Genomic DNA, 21,817 nt, shown 5'->3' with positions numbered 1-21,817 from the left:
GTTTAAAAATTACCTTTACTTTATTCATCAAAATTAGAAAGAAATCCAAGTCCCATCTTGGAGCTTCTCTAAGGATAACACCGAGGCACTGCAGTCCGCCACGTAGAAGCATATTCTAAAGAGCCACGTAAAATAAAGGTTCGGATTTGGAGTCTTTGGTCTGTGGTCTGCGTAACAAATTTAGTATACCGCCTTCTCAGGAACCTCCAGTGAATGGCTGCCTCGTAGTCATCGGCTCCATGTTAGGTCAGAATATCCAAAATCCAGAACTTCAATAAAGCCACCAAACACTTGCCGTCCATTCTAGTGACTTCGTTAATTTCATGGAAATAAATGTGGAAAGAAGCTGGTTGCTATGGACTCTAACCTGTGAGCCCCCGGTGGGGGCCCTGAGCTGCATCAGATAGCCCATGAGCAGGCATGAATTATACAGCACTCTGCTCTGGTACGGAAATATCGACCATCATTTTAATTATTTAATTGAAATCATTTTATTTATTTATTTTTTTTAAACGTTTATTTTTGAGGGAGGGAGAGAGAGTGACAGAGTGTGAGCAGGGGAGGGGCAGAGAGAGAGGGACACAGAATCTGAAGCAGGCTCCAGGCTCTGAGCTGTCAGCACAGAGCCCAACACGGGACTCGAACACATGAGCTGTGAGATCATGACCTGAGCCGAAGTCAGACGCTCATCTGACTGAGCCACCCAGGCGCCCCAGATTGAAATCATTTTAAAATTACAGTTAATATTTCTGTTTTAAAAATTACATTTAGGTTATGCACTGAATGATGCTTAATCAGCCTACAAACATGGATGTTTTTAAACACCCTTCTCCCTAGAAACAGACACAGTGCTTGGGTACTACAACATCTTGCGTGGCCTGGTCCTGATACACGCGAGTGGTGTTTCGTGACGCGTGTCAAAGCGCGTGCAGTGTCAAAGTAACAGAGATTCCAAAGCCATATCTAAGCACCTGTACAACACGAATCTCAAAGAAGGGGGCCTGAGAATTTATCTCTTACAAACTCCCTTTATGATTCGTATGCACAGTGACATTTTCAAGTCCTTGCACGAGACATCGGATGTGTGAAACAAGACAAAGCAGCTGTTGGCACAGACCTCCCGTCCAGCACGGGTTCTGAGAAGATCCGTGAGCACAGGAAGAACCAAGTGCACTTGAAGAAGCCCACACAGCACGTCTCCCGCAGTGCTAACCTCTGCCCTAAATAGTAGAAGCCAGGTGCTTGTTTTCAGGTGCTGGGCAGCCGGCCATATAAGACCGTGAGCCGTGACGGAGGGGACACCACAAGGTGACAGTGCAACTCACACACAGCGTGTGGTCCTGGCGCACCGAGGAGACAAGGACAAGGACGCAGGGCTTCTGGATCAGCTAGAAGCCGTGGGGCGGGGCAGCAGGGTCCCCGGAAGGAGGTGGCGTTGGGAGCTGGAAGCGTGTCTACGTGGGTTTTGCACAAGTCCTTGGCCGAATGCCAGGATACCAGTGCGCGGGGAAAGACTGCCCCGTGCCCCCCCGTCAAGGCGCTGAGGGGCACAACAAGCAAAGATGCCAGAGGTCTAGCCGTGCTGGTAACACTGTGGCTCCATCCCGGCCGAACCGGAGAAACTGTGCTAGATACGCAGCTGCGAATTCAGAAGGGCTGCGCCTCAGGCACAGAGGCAACCCTAAAGCTGCCGTAACGGAGTCTCTAAAACCAACCCTTGGAAACAAGTGTGGACGGGACAGCACTGGAGGCTGAATCCCTTCAAGTTACAGGGGTTTAGTAAACACTTCGGTTTCTGCAAACCCACCCCAACATAGTTTAAAACTCCCCACATTTAAGGTGATTACGGTAAGCGATCTACCTGCTGAACAGAAATGCCCTGGAAGAAAACATAATCCACAGTCACTACCTTGTGTCGTTGATAACGTCTGGTCCGCAGCCAGAAACTACGAGTGACGCAAACAAGAACAAGTGATGTGAAGCTAAGAAAACACGCAAGCAGTAGAAATAGACCCCATGTGAAAATACGGAATTTAGCAGACAAAGATCTTAACGCAGCACTTTCAAATATGTTTAAGGCCTTAGAGGAAAATACGGTCGTAATGACTGAACAGATGGGGACTCTCAGTGAAGAATCTGAAACTTCAGAAAATGAACAAATGGTAACCATAGAACCGGAAGCATAATAATTAGAATCCAATGCCTACTAGTTCGTCTTCCCATGGATAGAAGATGGCAGTAGGACTGCTCGAGAGACTAGGAGACAAATGGAAAATTGCCCATCTCAAGAACAGAGACAGACTGACAAATGAGCCCCAGTGATGTGTGGGACACATCAGGTGGACGAGTCCCAGAATGAGGATGGGGATGATCAGAAGCCCGACGCACACAAAGAAAACTATTCCAATCAAACTGTCGAAAACCGAAAGAGGAAATTCAGGCAGCAGCCATATTTTAAAAAGACATAACTTACCCGGGTACAATGATGTAAATGAGTGTTTATTAAGAATTTTACATGCATGGGATAATATTCTTTAAAAATGAAGGGATACAGACTTTTTTAAGTTTTTTTTTTATTTTTTTAAATATGAAATTTATTGTCAAACTGGTTTCCATACAACACCCAGTGCTCATCCCAACCGGTGCCCTCCTCAATGCCCCTCACCCACCCTCCCTTCCCTCCCACCCCCCACCAACCCTCAGTTTGTTCTCAGTTTTTAATAAGAGTCTCTTATGTTTTGGCTCCCTCCCTCTCTAACCTCTTTTTTTTTTCCTTCCCCTTCCCCATGGTCTTCTGTTAAGTTTCTCAGGATCCACATAGCAGTGAAAACATATGGAGTCTGTCCTTCTCTGTATGACTTATTTCACTTAGCATAACACTCTCTAGTTCCATCCACGTTGCTACAAAAGGCCAAATTTTATTCTTTCTCATTGCCACGTAGTATTCCATCGTGTATATAAACCACAGTTTCTTTATCCATTCATCAGCTGATGGACATTTAGGCACTTTCCATAATTTGGCTATTGTTGAAAGTGCTGCTATAAACATTGGGATGCAAGTGCCCCTACGCATCAGCACTCACAGACTTTTTAAAGTAAATCTAAGCTAAGAAAATGCCACCAGGGGGGCTGCACTACAGGAAATCCTGAGAGGTGGTCTTCCAGATGAAAGGACAGGATGCCAGTGGGAGACGTGCATATACAAGGAGTGAGGAGCACCACAGGAGGAGTGTGCGTGTGTAAGATGTCTGTGCTTCCTTCTCTGAAGTTCCTTTGAAGTTAGATAGTTCAGAGGACAGAATGATAGCACAGTAAAGTGGAGGTGGTGATGTATGTGGACGTAAGAGACAGCAAAAATAGCACCAAGGGTGGGGGCCAAGCACATTGAGATGCTCTGCTGTGAGATCCTGGCACTGGTGAAGGGAGGCATGGGAAGGAGGATGTGTCAGATACAAGGTTTGAAGTGATGCGGTACTGACTCAGAGTAAACACTGATAAATTAAGAGTGTGTATTATGATCCCTATAGCCAATGAGGAGATAAAAAAGAATAATGAAAAAAATTAACCCCTAAGAAAGTATGTTCAATGAACTGGGAGAAAACCCAAGAGGAACAAATAACAAATTAGCAATGTATAACTAAACCCGTGACACGAGAATTATATTAAATGTAAATGAACTAAACGTTCCATTTGAAACAAATTATCAGACTGAATTAGACCCAAGTCTGCTTACCACGGGAAGTATTGTTTAAATGTAAAGATGCAGATGGGTAGAGATTAAAAGAGTAGAGAATATGTATCTTATAAACAGTAACCAAAAAAGGTGGCTTTGTTAACGTCTAACAAAGTAGTCTTCAAGATAAGGAGTGTCCAAAAAACAAAGAGAAGTGTTTTGTTATGATTAAAGAATCAATTCATCAGGAAGACGTTCTAGTCTTAAGTATGGCACACACCCAGTAATAGAGCTTCCAAATACATATACCAAAACCTGGCAGAAATGAGAATTAGACAAGCCTCTCATCATCTATGGAGATTTTAATGCTCTTTATGCAGAAGTTGATATGACGTGTAGACAGAACATCAGTAAGGACATAAAGGACATAATCAACCTTATGAACCAACTGGAACCTAACTGCCTTTTACAGGAAACCACACCCCAAGCCTACAGGGTGAATATGGAACGTTCACCAAGATCACGTGCAGGGCTGTGATAAGCTATTTAGGACTGTAAACTCAACTATTCTGTAATTGGTGAATTCTGTCAAAGAAATAACATGTGACCTCCACAGTTTTTCAGGAAATAGAGGAAGATGGAATGTATCCCACTAATTGTGTGAGGCCAGGATAATACGGGTACCGGAACCTTTCGATGGCATTATAAGTAACGAACGTTACAGACAACAACCCTCACAGATGCTGGTGCAAAAATGGTCAACAACCTGTGAAAAAACCCAAAGGGTACCACATCATGAGCAAGTGATGTTTGCCCCAGCAGCGCAAGCGGGCACAACATCCAAAGTGCTGACTTAACTGATAACACAGCAAATGTGCTGATAATATCCTCCAACTGGAAGGAGCCCAGATCTCCTTTAGCAGGTGAGTGGATGAGAAATGCAGGTATACGCAAACAGTAGAATACTACTCACTGATGAAAATGAATCCTCTGCCGATACATCTCACAGACTTCCTGCTGAATGGAGCCTTGTGCATATACTTCCTGTGTGGTCCTATTTGTAGAAGTTCTAAGAGTCAAAACTAATCTAGCTGATCTGACTTCTGTCAGACTGACGTGACTGGAGGGCAGGAATTGCCTACAAACTGCCACAGGGAACTTTGTGGGGACAAGGTTTGTGTGGGTGTGGATGGGGCAGAATTAGCTTGTGTCGTGATTCAGGTTCTGGCATGGGGTGTATCTATTTGTCAAAGCTCATCAAACTGTGCTCCTACATGAGTACATGTTGTAGGTGGTTCATGCCTCAAGATTGCTCAGTAAAAATAAAAGGAGTTGCAAAGCCCACAATTATCCAAAGTAGGAAGAAGACAGCAATACCTGAAAAGTTGCTTTCAAATCTCTTATTCAAAGTATTACGATGACTAATATTTTTTTTTCTTTTAAAAAAATGATTTAGGGGCACCTGGGTGGCTCAGTCGGTTAAGTGTTGGACTCGTGATTTCAGCCCAGGTCGTGATCTCATGGTTCGTGAGTTCGAGCCCCGCATCGAGCTCTGCCCTGACAGCACAGAGCCTGCTCGGGATTCTCTCCCCCCCCGCCCCTCAAAATAAATTAATAAAGTTAAAAAAATGCCTTAAAGACGTATTTCGGCATACAGCAGAGATGGAGACCCCCGTTAGCGGGGTCGGCGCAGCAGAGAACGGGGGTCCGCTCCCCCTCGCTCTCGGCTCCTGCTCACGCGCTCGGCGAACTAGGGTCGCCGCTCAGGGCCGCCCCTGCTGACGCTCGTTCCTGCAGAATCGTCCTTACCCCTCACGGCCGTTGCCTGTTCCCGCTAGGCCATCAGGGTCTCGGGCCAGCCTGTAGGCCGCTCTTCAGACAAAGCCTCAGGCATCTTAGTAATCCTGTAAAACGTGCGAACGCCGTGTTCTCCTCGAGCAAGGGCTGATAACTGCTAAATTATATTTAGATACAGACTTCATTCCAAGGGAGTTAGAGCAAGAGAAGCTCTCCCTACACAAGGGATAAATAGAACAGAGCATAATCACCCTCAAGGACCCGGGTTCCTATTAAACAGAAGGTGCTCTGCCTCCGAGCGCAAGGTCTGTGGGTGAGTCCCGCTTTGTGTCAAGTGTGACCCGTAAACGTTCTTCTCTTCCGTGCCCTCGATCGCGATTATTGGCAGTACGGCTCTAAGTTTCAAAAAGAGAAGAGGAAGAAGGTCCTCAGGAAACGTACCAAGTGTGTGATGAGGTTTGGACCGAATTTTTTCCCTCTTTTTACAGTTTTGAATTTCCCAGTTGTGTAGGGTGCGGTCGTGTCTCCACCGTGAAGGTGGTGTTTTCGTGCTTCCGTGTGGACGCGTGTGCGTGCACGCCTGAGGAGAGCCGGCACGCTGGCATGCCGTGTGCCACACGTGGCTCTCCGTGCCCGTGCGTGGCAAGACGCCGGGACGCGCGTTACTTCATCTTCTCTCACTCGCTCCCAAACAGTTTCTGTGTCTTGTATCACAAGTACTTGGTTTTCCTGGCGTTTCTAAGGTGTCTCCATCGTGTGGCACGTCGGGGAACCAGAGGGAAGAGATTGCCCTGGGGAGGGTCTGTGAGGGCCTCCCCACGGGGCCGCCCGCCCCTGACGCACCTGCCCCGACGCTGCGCCTCCAGCCGCCCCCAGCGGCTCCCGAGGTTCCCACCCGTTCAGAATCTGTCGCGTGGTCACTGCGGCAGCGAACAGGAAACGTCCCGGGACTCGGTTGGTTGCACATCGGTGTTTCACGACGGCCTTTCCCGCTTTAGCTCTTCGGCAGCTTTGGGCCGCGTCACAGAGCAAGCGGGGGAGGGCACGTTTTGTGTCGCCTGCGGTGGGCGCGTGACTCCTGCCTTAACCTGTGCGGGTTGCGAGGCGCTGACTGGCGCAGCCCGCGGCGTCTCGGGTCCGCTGTGGGAACGCGGCCCCTTGCTCCTGCAAGCTAGAGGGATTGAGCAGCTCTGCTTGCTTTCTTTTCCTTTTTTCTTTTTAACGTTTATTCGGTTTTGAGAGAGAGAGACAGAGAGAGAGAGAGACAGAGAGTGGGCGGGGGAGGGGCAGAGAGAGAGGGAGACACAGAATCCGAAGCAGCTCCAGGCTCCGAGCTGTCTGCACAGAGCCCGACGTGGGGCTCGGACCCACTGACCACGAGATCATGACCTGAGCCGAAGTCGGACGTTCCGCCGACTGAGCCCCCCAGGTACCCCCACACAGCTGTCATTTCTTACAGGAACCTGGACAGCAGGGAACTCGGGGAATTGGCCCTTTGCCCTTGGAGCCGGTGGTGCTGAGTCGGGGGCTGCTGTGCGCTCGGGAGCCTGCGTGCTGGCCGGATGCCCTCACCCCTGCCCGGGGCTGCCGTCTCCATGCTGGGCCGCGGGCTCCACGGGAGGATGGGTCAGGCTGCTACCGCCCCCCCCCTCAGAACCCAGACGGGAACTTGGGGGTCCTCTTGCCTGGAGCCCACTTCCGATCCTGCCGCCTGCGGACCCGGCAGCGCGGGGTCGGGTCACGAGCCCGTTTGCCTGGGTTCCGCATTTCCCACGCACCTGCCTGTGGTCTGCAGGCTCCACGGAGGAGGGACTGTGCTCGCGCCCACCGGACAGTCAGCGTGGCCCCTGACCCAGCCTCTGTGCGTGTGTACCTTCTGTCTCCGGACCCGGAGGCGCTCCACTGCAACGTTTGACGTGGGCGTGGCCGCAGCCCCTCGGCCTCCTGGACTCGCCCCTTCCCACGTCAGTCTCTCTCCCCGAAGCTTCCCCTTTGACCTTTCTCTTCTGTGCAGTGTTTTGTTGACAAAAGAGAGAATTAGTTTAAATTTACATGGGAGGGCACTTACTTCTTTCCAGATCTTTCAGAAAATTGTCACATGCTTTTTAAACAGTTGAAATGTATTTCCTTTGAATTTTAGGGGACAGGATGCTGGTGGCTGTCCCTGCATTCGGTGCTGACCGACTCTGTGACTGTTGCTTCTTGCTTATCGTGCACAGGATTCACCATCGCCTTCCTCGCCCGCAGCTGACGCGCCACAGTATGAGAAGCGCTGGCTGGACACGCTGTCCGTTCCTCTGTCTATGGCCCGAATCTCCAGGTGCAAGGCTGGAACAGGAAAATGCAGGTGTGTGACCGCCGTCGGAAAGCGGGACGCTGGCACACCCCCCAGCCACCGCCTGTCCCAGAGTGTCTGTGTCGTGAGGCAAGCGTGTGTGACGTCTTCTGGTAGAGCGAGCATTTGCGAAATAAATAAGTAACAAGTCAGAGGAAAGGTAGGCACTGAAAAGAAACCGTAACCAGAGCAGTAGTGGATTTGTTGTTGGCAACAGGCCTCCCGTGGTGAGGTGATTCGTGTTAGTTCTTCTGAATCGTTGATCACTGGAAAAACCGTATGTTCGTGTGTAAGTGTCGGTAGAATTAGGAAGTGACAGTGCATTCGTGTCCAAGTTGCAGACGATTTCCGAGAAGTCATTTAAAGTCTGTGGGCCTCGTTGTCACTGTTCATAAAATGAGGGGTTACACCTGCATCCGTGTCCAGTAAGGCTCCTTGTCTCCGAGCTCGGTTAATTAATCCATTTCAAAGATTTATGTGTGAAGGTTGTGTTTCCATAACTGTTTCTGCGGACTCAGCGTTTTGCTCTCTTACCAGGCATAGCGTGTCCTCTGTGGCTAACCACCGTGGCAGGGACGGCACGGTGCTGGTGAATTGCCTCTCGGTTGTACGACGGGTGTGCAGACACCTGTGTGAGCCGTGGCCTGCCAGCCAGGGAGGAGTTTGCTGTTTGCAAATCGAGCACTATCTTTGACAAAACGTGCGTGCCCGCACCTGCCTGTGGGTGTGTGCCCTCGTGCGCGCTCATGTGTGGGTGGGGGAGAGAGGAGTCCAAGGTTCTCTTCTCTGGTCCCTCGGCGAAGGAGGGAGTCTGTCTGATGGCGCTTTTGACGAACGGCTACCATTTCATTTTCGGTATGAAGTGACATTACTTGCATAGCCTCTCATAGTCAACGTGCACGTCCGTGAGAGGGCACTTTTGACACCGTCGCGTGCACGCCAGCTCTGAGTCTAAGTTTTACATGTGTGGCCGTTTGGAAAAGGTCAGTAGACCTGAGAAGGTAGGGAGGTGGGAAGACGTGGATGGATATGTGGGTGGGTAGGTAGGTAGGGGGACAGTAAGGTGGGAAGGTAGGTAGGTAGAGGGAGCGACAGAGAGGAGTAGGTAGGTAGGCAGGCAGGCCGAGATAGGCCCGTCGGTAAACAGCCATGTGCAGGCCTAACAGCAGTCGTGGCCACAGATCCCTCTTAAAGTGTGTGTGTGTGTGTGTGTGTGTGTGTGTGTGTGTGTGTGTGTCTCTGCCCATCCCCCTGTTTGAATAAGAGGCCCTGGGAAAACCAGGGCCACTGGACGTCTTCAGGCACCTGCTGTCTCGCGGGACGAAGGGGCGGCCCGGACCAGCCTCTGGTTGGAAGGCCAGCGCTCTCGTTTCCCACAGGCCGCGGCTGTGCCCTGTGTCATCCGCGGGGTGCGTGACAAAACGCTACCGCCTGACTGGGTTCTGCCAGCCGCTCCGCTGCCTGGGGTGTTCAAGCGGGTGCTCCTGGCGACGGGAGAGCCGAACCCATCGGGCCTCCAGCAGGCGCCCGCTGGGATGAGCACGTTGTGCCTGTGGACAACACGTGGTTCGGGAGGGCTCCCGCTGCCGCCTCGGTGCCGCCCCGTCTCCTGTCCCGGCAGAAAGGCCGCAGAGCCACCAGCCCACAGACAGCCCTCAACTCTTCCGGAGACAAAAACGTGTCGGTTGAAGGCCCCATGTCACCCGGGCAACACGTGCGGGTCCAGAGACATCTCAGGGGCGCATCCTCTAAACACACGATTGGCTCAGTCCATGCTTGGTTGTGCTTCACCCGGTGCCTTCGAAAGGACGCCGGTTTCGGATTCCAGGACCCGGGTTTGAGTCGAGGCGCGTGTGCTGGGGTTTGGAAGTAAAGGCAGAGAGGACGCCTTTAGGACCAAGGGAACTGTGCAGGCAGAGTGTCCAGGGTCATCCCAGGAGGCTTCCGGAGATGGCCTGGATACGCCCCGGAAAGCCTTGCTCTCCTCGGACAAGCCGCCAGACCGCTGGGGAGGCGCACGGCGCGTGGGGAAGTGTCCTGGGTCTGGAAGGGTCCTGGAATCGACATTTTGCCGGTTTCCCTTTGCCTTTCCAGGGCCCCGTGGCTTCGCCCAGCGAGGCGTGCGTTTAAACAAGTAGGTGGGGAAAGATGTTAATACCTCACTGCCTCCTAAGGTCTCGCGCAGGTAACGTAAACTAACGCTGTAGGTTTAAAGGAGCTCTCAAGTATCCTGAAGGCTTGTGAGATTACAGAATTCCTAAGTTCTGCAGAAGAGGAATGCCTGACCTGAAGGAAGAAAATCATGATTTGAGAGATGTCACCAAGAGCGTCAGGCAGTCTGAGTCTGTCCCGCAGGCTCGTTTGCAGGGCACAGACCTCCGTGGTCCTGCTCAGACTAGCCTCTCCATGCCTCTGGTTTAATGCTGGCCTCGAAGACAGTATGGGCGGGGCACCTGGGTGGCTCAGTCGGTTAAGCAGCCGACTTCGGCTCAGGTCACGATCTTGCGGTTCGTGGGTTCCAGCCCCGCGTCGGGCTCTGCGCTGATAGTTCAGAGCCTGGAGCTGCTTTGGAGTCTGTGTCTCCCTCTCTCTCTGCCTCTCCCCTGTTCACACTCTATCTCTCTCTGTCTCTCAAAAATGAATAAATGTAGGGGCGCCTGGGTGGCTCAGTCAATTAAGCATCTGACTTCAGCTCAGGCCATGAACTCGCGGTCTGTGGGTTCGAGCCCCGAGTGGGGCTCTGTGCTGATAGCTCAGAACCTGGAGCCTTCTTCGGATTCTGTGTCTCCCTCTCTCTGCCTCTCCCCTGTTCACACTCTATCTCTCTCTGTCTCTCAAAAATGAATAAAGGTAGGGGTGCCTAGGTGGCTCAGTCGGTTAAGTGGCCAACTTCGGTTCAGGTCATGATCTCACGGTTCATGGGTTCGAGCCCCACATCAGGCTCTGTGCTGACAGTTCGGAGCCTGGAGCTGCTTCGGAGTCTGTGTCTCCCTCTCTCTCTGCCTCTCCCCTGTTCACACTCTATCTCTGTCTGTCTCTCAAAAATGAATAAATGTAGGGGCGCCTGGGTGGCTCAGTCAATTAAGCATCTGACTTCAGCTCAGGCCATGAACTCGCGGTCTGTGGGTTCGAGCCCCGAGTGGGGCTCTGTGCTGATAGCTCAGAACCTGGAGCCTTCTTCGGATTCTGTGTCTCCCTCTCTCTGCCTCTCCCCTGTTCACACTCTATCTCTCTCTGTCTCTCAAAAATGAATAAATGTAGGGGCGCCTGGGTGGCTCAGTCGGTTAAGTGGCCAACTTCGGCTCAGGTCATGATCTCACAGTTCGTGGGTTCGAGCCCCACGTCAGGCTCTGTGCTGACGGGTCAGAGCCTGGAGCCTGCTTCGGATTCTGTGTCTCCCTCTCTCTCTGCCCCTTCCCTGATTGTGCTGTGCCTCTCTCTCAAAGATAAATTAACATTAAAAAATGACCAAGAAAAAGTACAGAGTTGTTTCTGAAACTAGGAAGCGAGGAAGGAGGGGTGGGGAGGGAGGAGGAGGAAGGAGCAAAACTGTAGCTTCGGCCCTTTTTGCCTCACTTCTGTTGAGTCTCTGAAAGTAAGAGTGAAATTGTGTCTTATCACTGCAGCGATTCCATTTTTCTTCTGGGAGACGACCTTTCGTTAGAAGACAGAGCACAGAGTGTGTGTTCTTTCATCGAGAGCAGGGCACCCGGGGGGCCAGTCGGTTAAGCGTCCCGACTCTTGAGTCAGGTCATGATCTCAGAGTTTGTGGGCTCAAGGTCCAGGTCAGGCTCTGTGCTGACAGTGTGGAGCCTGCTAGGGACTCTCTCCCTCTCTCTGCCCTTCCCGCCCCCCAGAAAATAAGTGAATAAACCTTTAAAAAAGAAGAAGAAAGAGCACGTCGGGAGCCAGATGGTTTGCAGACGGGAACATTTTGAGAAGTGACGGGCGGGGCTGTCAGGATTATCCCGCTAAATACTCTGATTTCTATCGCAAGGTTGGTTTCGTGCCAGGAATGGACTCCTCTGTAGCAGATTTTCTGTGGTTGGGAATCGTGCGGGTGCAGCCTCGTGGCGCCTGTGGGCCTGGTGTGGCCGAGCAGAGCTGGGAGACCACGTCCCGCGTCCCGGGGGACGTGGCGTCTCAGTGAGGGGAGCAGCTTGTAAAGGATGTGGATGGAGTCGGCGGTCAGCAGGACAGTCGGGAACTCAGGGTCTGATCTGCGTCGGGCTCCTGTGCTCATCACTTGGCTTAATTTTTATCTAGGAAGATGGCAGGGGACAGTGGGAAGGAGCGGGCCAGACGTGTCCTGGGAGAGGCATTGTCACGGTCAGGTTCATCATTGGACGACATCCGTGTCTCTGCTCAGGGGGGATCGTGAAGAACCCTTGTGCTGTCTTCCTCCGTGGGGCCCACAGGGAGCCCGGTGCCCCACAGGCCGGCTGGCAGTGCTCACAGCCAGGGCCCTGGTCTCCATCCCAGCACTCTGGCCGTAAGGGTTCTGGAAGTTTCATTTTAGGGGTAGAAAGTTAGGGTGCTCATATTTGTTGAAAGAGAACGATGCCATTCTGGAAGCATCCCTACAGACCTGGAGCTGGTCCAGGTATGCGGAGGTCTGGGAGCCGGTGCCCACAAACCGTGTTTCTGAGCCTCAGACCTGCTGGGGCCGGAGAGCGGGGGTCCTGATGCGGTGCCGGCCGGGGCTTCTGTCCGATGATTCCGTATGTCACTGGCCCAGCCTGGGTGACGAGCCTGCCTCAGAGCCGACACCCACCTAAGAGGCAAGTGAGGTCCCTGCACGAGCGGCGAATTCTGTGCTCCTTCATCCTGTGTTCCTGGTCCGTGATTACCGGCTTTAACGCCCACACAAGCCTGCCGTGCTTTCTCTGTGCACTTTTCCAAAGCACAGACCCCGGCCTCACCATGCGTGGACGTGCTGCCCCCTCCACACTGGCCCTGGGACAAGCTTCGCGTCACGGCTGGAAGGCGGGGTCTCGGCCGTCCCTCAGGGAGCAGGGACCCCTGCGTCAGTGGTCAGCTCTGGTCAGGTCTGGGTGGCCTGCACAAGCCTGTGGAAACCACGGAGAGTCGCCCCCACCTCGTGACGCCCCCTGCTAACCTGACCAGCGGCCGTTCCTGGCACGGGCTGGGGTTGCCATAGAGCAGACACTGCCCGTTGATCAAACGTGTAGTGCGAAGCTGGACAGCCTCCCCGGCCAGGGACGGCGGGCCGTGCCCTCCTGGAGATTCGAACCCTGAGCCGTACCCAACGTAAACAGAGCCAGTGGCCGGGACTCGCTCCATGGCTCTGATCCTGGGGGGCCGCTCCCCCGTGGTATGTGCCAACGTAGAAGTGCTCTGTGTCTGTCTTCGCGGATCCAGTGGTGGTTTCCCCAAGTGGCACCTCCCAGCAATCTGAGGGTCACGAGCACCCCGCCTGCGGGTCCCCACATGCACGTCGTCGTCCTTCCAAGCAGGATGCGCCCGAGTGGGGGGAGGGAGTGAACAGGCACCCAGAGCTGGACATGAAAACAATCAGGAGGGGTCTTAAGGTGGGAAGAAAGGGTGGCTGGAGACACACGTGCCTGCTTCCTGCCCACTGCACGGGTCCCTCAGCCAGAACAGAACCCCCCCCCACCGCCGCCCCAGTGCTGCACGCAGAGCGGGGGTGTTCAGTCCCGTGCCTCTGCCCTCACTTACCAAGGTCCCGTCCTTACAGGGAAATACAGGAACTGGAGGGACAGGGTCTCCACGCCACTGAGGGGGCGCTGTGCCCTGGACGACCTAACGCTGTCCCGGTGCCCAGAGGATCTGCATCGCCCTCGACAGGGGGTCCACAGGCTCCCACGTGGCTCCGGGCAGGCCTCCCACATTCACTCACGGGTTGGGCCCTGACCCCGGGAACAAAAGGGGACCCTGCTCTTGACTTATCCGAACAGCTTTCTAATCACTTTTGAGGACAAACCCAGCGAATCAGGTCTATGTGGGTTTCCATTCCTGCCTCGGCCTCGCGGGAAAGCCTGGGTGCGCCACACGGACCCTGCCTCCCAGGACCACGGCACCACGGGCACCTCCTGTCTCTGCCAGTCCCGCCCTGCTCTTACCCAGAGGCCGTTTTCTCCCCGAGACCGAAGGTGTCCCAAAATGCTTCCTGATGCCATGTGTCTGCCAGTCTGTGAGAAGGTGACGGGGGCCCTCAGGCGGCATTCGCAGGGCGCACGGACCCCTGCCCGGGGCCCACGCGTTCCTGCACGGAAGGTGACAGAACCACTGCAGGTCCTCAAGCTCTGTGGCTGCCCCAGCATGCTCGCTGCCTTCCAGCAGTGTCTCCGTCCCAGGAGCGAGCGCACGGGGTGGCCACACGGGGTGGCCACGGCCCGTCCGGACCGTCCAGCACATCCGGTTGTACCAAACAGGTGCACGCGCAAGATGCAGGCAGGCGCGGGAAGCAGGGGCGCCGAGTGGTGACGACCGCGGTCTGCGTGGTTCTGACGTACGGGAGATGCCCTTGTGATCCCCGCCAGGCAGCGTGCTGTCGTAAGGGCCGAGGTTGTAGAAGCAGAGACCGGGTTCTGTGCGTACGTGTGCACGCGTGTGCATATGCGTGTGGCTGTGTGTGTGTGTGCCTTTCCAGTTTCTGGCCTCGTGACCTTGGGTACGTCGATCGATCTACACAGGCCTCCGTCTCCTCGTCTCCAGGTGGTGACACCAAGGGGACCCTCTGCGTGGGATCATAGTGAGTCTAAAACCAGAGCGGTTTGCACAGTGCTGGTCGCAAGGTCGGAAGCAGCGTCAGGGAGCTATCTTTACCATTCGTTGTAACACACGAGGTATCTTTTTGGCCTCTAAACTTTGTTACTTATTTAACTTGAAAGACTTATATAGGATTGTGAAAATAACCCATACGCTCGTTGAAAGAACGTAAGATTCATTAGCGTCCCTGGCCTGTCTGAGAAGCGGAGACAGCGTGAGATGCTGTATGTTTTACACCCTCTTGAAAGAGAGTCTTTTCGATGCATTTTGGTGACTTCCATAAAATCAACTAACATGCTGTCAGCTGGAAATCGTTGACAAAAGGCTCTTTGGGGACACAATTTAAGCACCATGTGGACCAAGAAGTTACTGCGAACACTTCGCTGACAAACGCCAGACAGAGCGGAAAGTCCACGACTGCCGGAAATGAGCCCGTCTGGGGAACGTTCGCTGCAGACCTCGCGATGGGCGGGGAGGCCACGTTCAGGGTCAGTGGAGTCCCTCCGGGCCAGCCTCCCCGCCACCCGCACGCTTGGAGTGGGTTTGCCGAGTCACTTTCAGGGAACAGCCTCGGCGTTCCCTTGTCCCGGACCCGGGCCGTCCCTCATGCCCCGGACTCACTTCCCCAGTAGGGCCTCTGCGTCCCATGTGTGCCGTGCGTCAGGAGTGGCCGGCTGAGACTCCAGACGGCCTCCAGGAGCTCTCGGGGCCCGGGGAGGGTCCTGCCCCTCTGCCTGCGGCCCCCGTCCCTTCCTGCCCCGTCCCTGAGGACCTGACACGTCGAATCTCCGTGACGGAGTTTTGCCCGGGAAGCGCGTGTCGACACGACTCGGTGCCGCGTGCTGCTCCGGGGACCCTGCTGTGTGTGTGCAAGTGCGTATATTCAGTGTGACAACCATCAGGTTGGAACCTTAAGGGTCCTGCGTCCGAAACCCAGGAAGGATGGCGACGCTTCCTAGGGGAGGGCGGGGGCCGCCAGCAAGGACGCGGAGCCTGTGCCGGGGCTGAGGGTCGGAGCCGTTGGGGCGTCTCTGGCACACACACACCTGTGCACGCGTGCGCACACACCCCCGTGGATACGCACAGCCACAAATCCTGACTCTGGGAAGTTCAGAAAATGCAGGTGTGGGGGGGACCCGGAGCTGTCACGGCCCGTGACTCCGGTACGCTGGCCCAGACTTGCTGTGGACACAGAGGTGACGTTGCGGAGAAGTACGTGGGGGCCGGGGTTTCAGGCACAGCATCGATGCCACGGTGCTCGGCAGAGCCGCCCGGGCGTGCAGAGAAACGCTGTGCTCCCGGGCGCCCCCACACTCGCGGGCGCCCTACAGACCCGCCAGCTGCACTCTGTGCTGCAAGCTGACCTTTCCGGGACCTGGGCTGCTTGGGGGCCTCACCGCTTCCTTGTTGGCAGTAAACCGGAAGATGATTTTCACTGCAGCGTAGGGGACACACGATATCCTTTCCGTTTCAGGCCGGATCGAAGGGATCTCCTGTCTTTGTAGGTTGCAAGTGATCCCCACAAGTCCAGGTACTGCCTGCCCCCGTGCGGTGTCATTGGGGTGTGGCTGTCCTCTGTGTCACTCACCGCTTAGAGCTGGAAGTCCATACCCCCCCCTCCGTCCCCCTCGCCTGCTTTGCCCATCCCCCACCTTCACTCCGGTGACCACCAGATTGTCTTCTGTATCCAGGAGTCTGTTCCCATTTGGTTTTGGTTTTCCACTTGTTTCATTTTTCAGATTCCACGTATGAGAGGGATCACCTGGCACTTGTCTTTCTCCGTCCGACTTATTTCACCGAACGTTGTTCTCTCAAGGTCCATCCGTGTTGCTGCAAATGGCAAGATCTCGTTATTTTTTACGACTAATATTCCACTGTATATGTGTATCACAACTTCCTTTCTAAAAATTTTTAAATGTTACCTGAGTCGAAGTCGGGCGCTTAACCGACTGAGCCACCCAGGTACCCCTAAATGTTTTTTATCTTTTTTGAGAGAGAGAGAGTGCAAGCAGGAAAGTGGCAGAGAGAGGATGAGAGAGAATCCCAAGCAGGCCCCTCGCTGTCAGCGCAGAGCCCGACGTGGGGCTCGAACTCACGGAGTGCGAGATCATGACCTGCGCTGAGATCAAGGGTCAGACACTTAACCGACTGAGCCCCCTGGGCGCCCCCGGTGCACCACATGTCCTTTATCCGTTCACCGGTGGATGGACACTGAGGTGGTTTCTACGTCTTGGCTGTTGTGAACGTGAGGGTGCATGTACGTCTTGGGATTGGCGATTTCACCTTCTTTTGATAAATACACGTGTGGCTCCGGGGTGGGAGGGTGGTTCTACTTGGAACTTGTCGAGGGGCCTCCACACCGTTCCCAGAGCAGCTGCACGGGGGCGCCCCCACCAGCAGCGCACGAGGGTTCCCCTTTCTCCGCGTCCTCACCCACACCTGTTGTTTCCTGAGTTGTTCACGTTGGCCGCTCTGACAGGTGTGAGGTGACGTGTCTTTGTGGCTCGATGATGCGCGATGGCGAGCCTCTCGTGTGTCTGTTGCATCTGGATGTCGTCGTCGGCGAGATGTCCGTTCAGGTCCTCTGCCCGGTTTTTAATCGAACAAACGCACAGGTTTGGTCACGTGACAGCTCGGTCCTGCCCTGCCCCCCACCTGTGTCAGGGCCGAGGACACAAGAGGCGGGAGATTCCTCAGCTCCTGGTGTGAGGTGCCCACCGCCTGTGGCCTCTCTGTCCACAGTCAGGAAACGCGATTTTCTATCCACGATCCGTGGGATATTTTGGATAATTGTCACTGCCTGATTCGTGCCAGGCTCTGTGACCCAGGTGTACTGTTTGAGTCATGAGGGTTTACGTTCTGAAACAGAGGAAACAAGGCGGGTGAGATCCACGTGCACGGGTTCCGGGTGGTGTCGCGGTCAGTGCGCTGAGTCGAGCTGACACTCGGATTGCACGTCTTCGGGGGCGGTGGCTGGAGGGTGCAGGGGACATTTACACAGGAGAGGTCGTGCGGGGGCCGGGGCTCGGTGGACGGTGGGCTGCAGTGAGGTGGGTGCCAGGCGGGTTCGGTGACCGTTGGCCACCGTTCCTGATGACTTGGGGTGGCCCAGACGAAGCAGCGGGCTTCCTTAGGCACGGGTAATGGCGAAGCAGGACAGAAACCCAAGATGCAGCTGCTTGTGTCTGTGGACTAAACCGTGGACGGTAACTTGGTTCCTGTGGGAAGCGTGGCTCCCTGTGCAGAGCACAGACCTGGAGGGAGCTGGGCGGTGCTGAAATCCGGTCTCCAACCTTGTGAGCTGGGCAGGTGAGCTGGTCTCTCGACGCCACTCTGGGAAGCCGAAACAGTAACCCTGTTTTACAAGGTCGCTGAGAGGAGACGTGCGTTACACGAAGAGTGTGAGGCCGCACGGTGCTGGCGCAAAGCCAGGCCTGAGGAAATGGTCACCTTCCGGTCCCCTCACTGCCCCGGCTGATGCTGCGTGTGAACCGTTCACGCCCCGGAGTGTCGTCCTCCCACAAAGGGGGTGACGTCCCAGGGGACAGATGCGCAAAAGAAGCACAGGTCACCCGGTGCCGTGTCACTGGCTCCCCTGGCGGATTTTCCAGAAGAAATGATAACTACAGTAATTATGTGCCTGCGTCCGCCAGGCCACGCTAGCGCCTGCCGAGTCTGGTCCACACAGCGCGGCCCCGCAGCCCATCAGCACACCTGTTTGGGGGTGTGGAAGCCGCCACCCGACCGGGGGCTGGGGTCGCGGGTGTGGAAGCCGCCACGATCCGTCAGATCGGTCCTCGAGCACCCACGCAGTGGGCAGGGGGTTGGGCGCACCTCGCCTCACGCATCGGGCTGCACGTGCTCAGGCGGCAGATGTTCTCGATCACACTGTAGGTGCTCTCGTAGGTGCCGGAGGTGGGAAACGAACAAACCCCGGCGTGAGTGCTCACGGAGCTCAGCGTCTGGCGGGAGACACGGGCAGGCAGCGAGCAGACACGAGAGTCGAGCAAGGAGACAGTGGTGAGTGACCGTAGGATCCTTGTGGTTCTGTTTTATCTCTGCCCCTCCTTTAGGGGGGACCCCGTGCAGGTGCTCAGCCCGTGTGGGGCACCGTGCCGCTCACACCGCCGCGGGGCCAGGGGCTGGGCGGACACAGGCCTGGTCTCGGGAAGGTGACAGGAGGTGACAGAGGAGGACGCCAACTTGCTCTGTTCAGCACCACAAGGGAGAAGCTGGTTTTCTCGTCTGGACCTGCTCAGCTTTCGTCGTCCCTGGCTCTCCTAGGAGTGGTGCCTTAGAATAACCGCCCTGGGGAGAACGGTGCCTGGATTCAGACTGGCGCTCCGGGCCCCCGTGTAACGTGGTACTTAGGAATGCCGCTGCCCAATGAGGAGAGTAGGGAGAGAATCTTCCTCTGCCTTCCACTAAAAATGTCCTGATGTGCAGGCTACAGAGACCGTCTTAAAAGGCTGTATGCGAGCGCAAACTTTTCAAACGGTGAGACATACGCACAGTTTCTTCTCGCTTTGTTTGGTGAATGCCCATCACGAGCAGAATAAACACACACCCTGTCCCTCAGCTCCAAAGCGTGGGGGCCTCAAGCCGTGTGTGTGCAGCCCGCTTCTCCTCCGGGGCTCCTGTCCAGGGGCAGGAGAGGCTTTCCGGAAGCCTGGGCATCGCCGGGCCTCGACTTCCTGCTGAAACGGTGTTTGGACGAGGCTTCGCTCCCCCTGTGGGAGCTCAGGTGTAGCTTTTCTGCGGATTCTCAAAACCTGACGCAGGGCTATCACAGAATGTGCTGGGCCCCGAGCGGTGGGTACTCTGATCTTTAGCCTGACGACGACCTTGACCGTTGGAAAGAATCCCAAAAAGGCCGAGTGAGCAGATGCTCTGACTCCAGAGCCGCGTGGTCGGGCTCCTCCTGTGCACTGGGAGGGACCTTGTACACCAGCCCGAACACAGTTCACGCGAGATGCTGACACAGTGAACCGTCAGAGTCCATCTGGAAGAGATGAGTGGGAATCTGTCGTTCATACTGCTTTCCTAACAATTAGCCAGTGTGAACGTCCTGATCAAACGTTATTACTGTGTATGTGTCATCGGCATTAACGTCGGCGTCTGTATAATCTTCAATCTGTGTTGCTTTCTTTGAAGGTGAGTTTCTGAGTGATGCTCTTTGCAGGGAAACTGGGTTTGCAATAACCTTGCTTACGGCCTCTCCTCCCGCGCTTGTGTTCTGTCGCATGGTCGGTGTTTTGAAGCCCATCACGTGGGGAAGGGGGACAGATGTCGGAGGCTGGAGGTCCTGACCCTAGCCCTAACCCTAACCTGTGGAGGGCTGTGTCGGACTGAGGACGCTCCCCTGGTCGTGGACGCGGGGAGGGGCAGAGAGAGCTCTGCAGGTGCGGTCCGTGTGTCCCTGGGGTTAAAAGGACACAGCAGGGCCGGATTCTGATTAGCAAAGGGGCATATGCTGAACCCCAGAGCCATGAGTAATCTCGTACATACATCACATGTAAACACTAATTCGCTAACTAATTAATTCACCCTTGTTACCAACTCCTTACCACATTGCACATCCTCTGCCCTGTCGCGAGCACGTACATGACCCACGGATCACGTGTGTTACAGATGCGAGCCCATGGTATGTATGTTTCCCCGTGGTGGGGCCAGCAGTATGTCAGAGACATGGCGTTTTCTACAACGGCTCCTACACTGTTTGTAATAAGGAGGAAATGGGCACCTGGCTGGCTCAGTCCGTGGAGCGCGTGCCTCTCAGTCGTGAGTTCGAGCCCCACGTTGGGCATGAAGCCTACTTTAAAAAAAGAAAAACACAAGCAAAGAAAGGAGGAAAAAAGATGTATCCTGTCTTGTGATTCCATCGTCACCGCACCGGTCTGTGTTCCTGTGGATCCACGTCGCGGGCGGGAACTGCCTGCTCTCAGCCTAACGGTCTCATCAGCACTTCCCAGGGGTTTCAGGAGCAGCTTCTCTGCTTCCTTCACCGGGAACGCCCGTATTCCGTCCACGTGGAGAGGTGGCTGTGGGCTGGCAACACGGTGCTCGGCCGACACTCTGGCTTTGAGCGCTGGGGATGCGCTGTGCCTGCCCCCTGCCCCCCTGCCCCCCTGCCCTCCTGCCCCTGTGCCCCTGTGCCCCTGCCTCTGCAACGGGTCAGCTGATAGCTGGCGGCCTTCTTGTGAGGAATGAGCTGTTTTACTACGTGCCCCTCGGCTGGGATTCCCCGCATCGTTGACCCAAGGTGTCCGTCCCTGGAGGCGTGAGTCTGCATCCGGATTGCACCCCTGGGCCTTGGCGGGTGTGCTGACCGGCCGTCCCCAGGTCCCCGGTGTGCTGAGCAGCTGTCCCCAGAAAAGTTGGGAACGTTTCCTCTGCCCTCAGTCTCCCTCCTGCTGGTGCCCCCACCCCAGCGTCTCTTGCTTCTCAGAGCCTCTGGCAGGTTTCTTCCTTCTTTCTTCAGCCTGGTCTGTGGGTTGGGGGGACTCTGCCCACCCACCCAGTTCAAGTCCACTGTGTAGCCTCTCCGGCATTTCAGTTCTCATATCGTTAACTCCACTAGATTCACTGGCTCTTCCATAGCGTCTGTCCCTTTGTTGGTTTTCTCCTGAGATGTGCTACAGTCATCGTATGTCTGTTTCTTTAATTTTTTTCAACGTTTATTAATTTTTGGGAGACAGAGACAAAGCACGAGCATGGGAGGGGCAGAGAGAGGAGGAGACACAGAATCAGAAGCAGGCTCTAGGCTCCAAGCTGTCAGCACAGAGCTCAATGCGGGGCTGGAACCCACGGACCGCGAGATCATGACCTGAGCCGAAGTCAGCTGCTCGACCGACTAAGCCCCCCAGGTGCCCTGATATACATGGTTTTCTTAAGGAGACCTGAACGGAAGTGTCGATGACATTACCTTTCGGACGCATTTCATTAGTCCAGTGGAGCCGTACAGCCAAGCGCTCACTGGGCCGCGTGGACAACACACGTTCACATCCTCACGTTCCGGAGGCCGGACGTCCACGTCGGGCGCATCACAGCCTCTTCCTGGCTTCTAGACGGCCGTCTTCTTGCCGTGTCCTCAAGGGTGGGGAGGGAGCTCTGGCGTCTCTTCCCATAAGGACTCCAGTCCTGCAGGATCGGGGCTCAGCCCTCACAACGTCACTCGATGTGTGTCGTAAGAGGCTGTCCACGTCGAGTAGCAATGGCACCGCCATCATCGTGTCTTGAGCCTCAAATACCACAATGGA

General features: G+C 54.9%; 1 protein-coding gene across 2 annotated transcripts in view; it reads left to right on the top strand.

The window, feature by feature from the left end:
- The window catches only part of SNTG2 (syntrophin gamma 2), a 179,802-nt gene that overhangs the window by 102,894 nt on the left and 55,091 nt on the right, over positions 1 to 21,817 (top strand). For both annotated transcript variants that reach the window (XM_042933789.1, XM_042933790.1), the window contains one exon: positions 7,690 to 7,817. In XM_042933789.1, coding sequence (XP_042789723.1) covers positions 7,690 to 7,817 — 128 coding nt within the window. The remainder of the gene's footprint in view (positions 1 to 7,689; positions 7,818 to 21,817) is intronic.

The sequence above is a fragment of the Panthera leo genome, chromosome A3 (assembly GCF_018350215.1).
Source record: "Panthera leo isolate Ple1 chromosome A3, P.leo_Ple1_pat1.1, whole genome shotgun sequence".
In the NCBI taxonomy this organism is placed as follows: domain Eukaryota; kingdom Metazoa; phylum Chordata; class Mammalia; order Carnivora; family Felidae; genus Panthera; species Panthera leo.
This window is presented reverse-complemented; position numbering and strand designations above follow the sequence as displayed.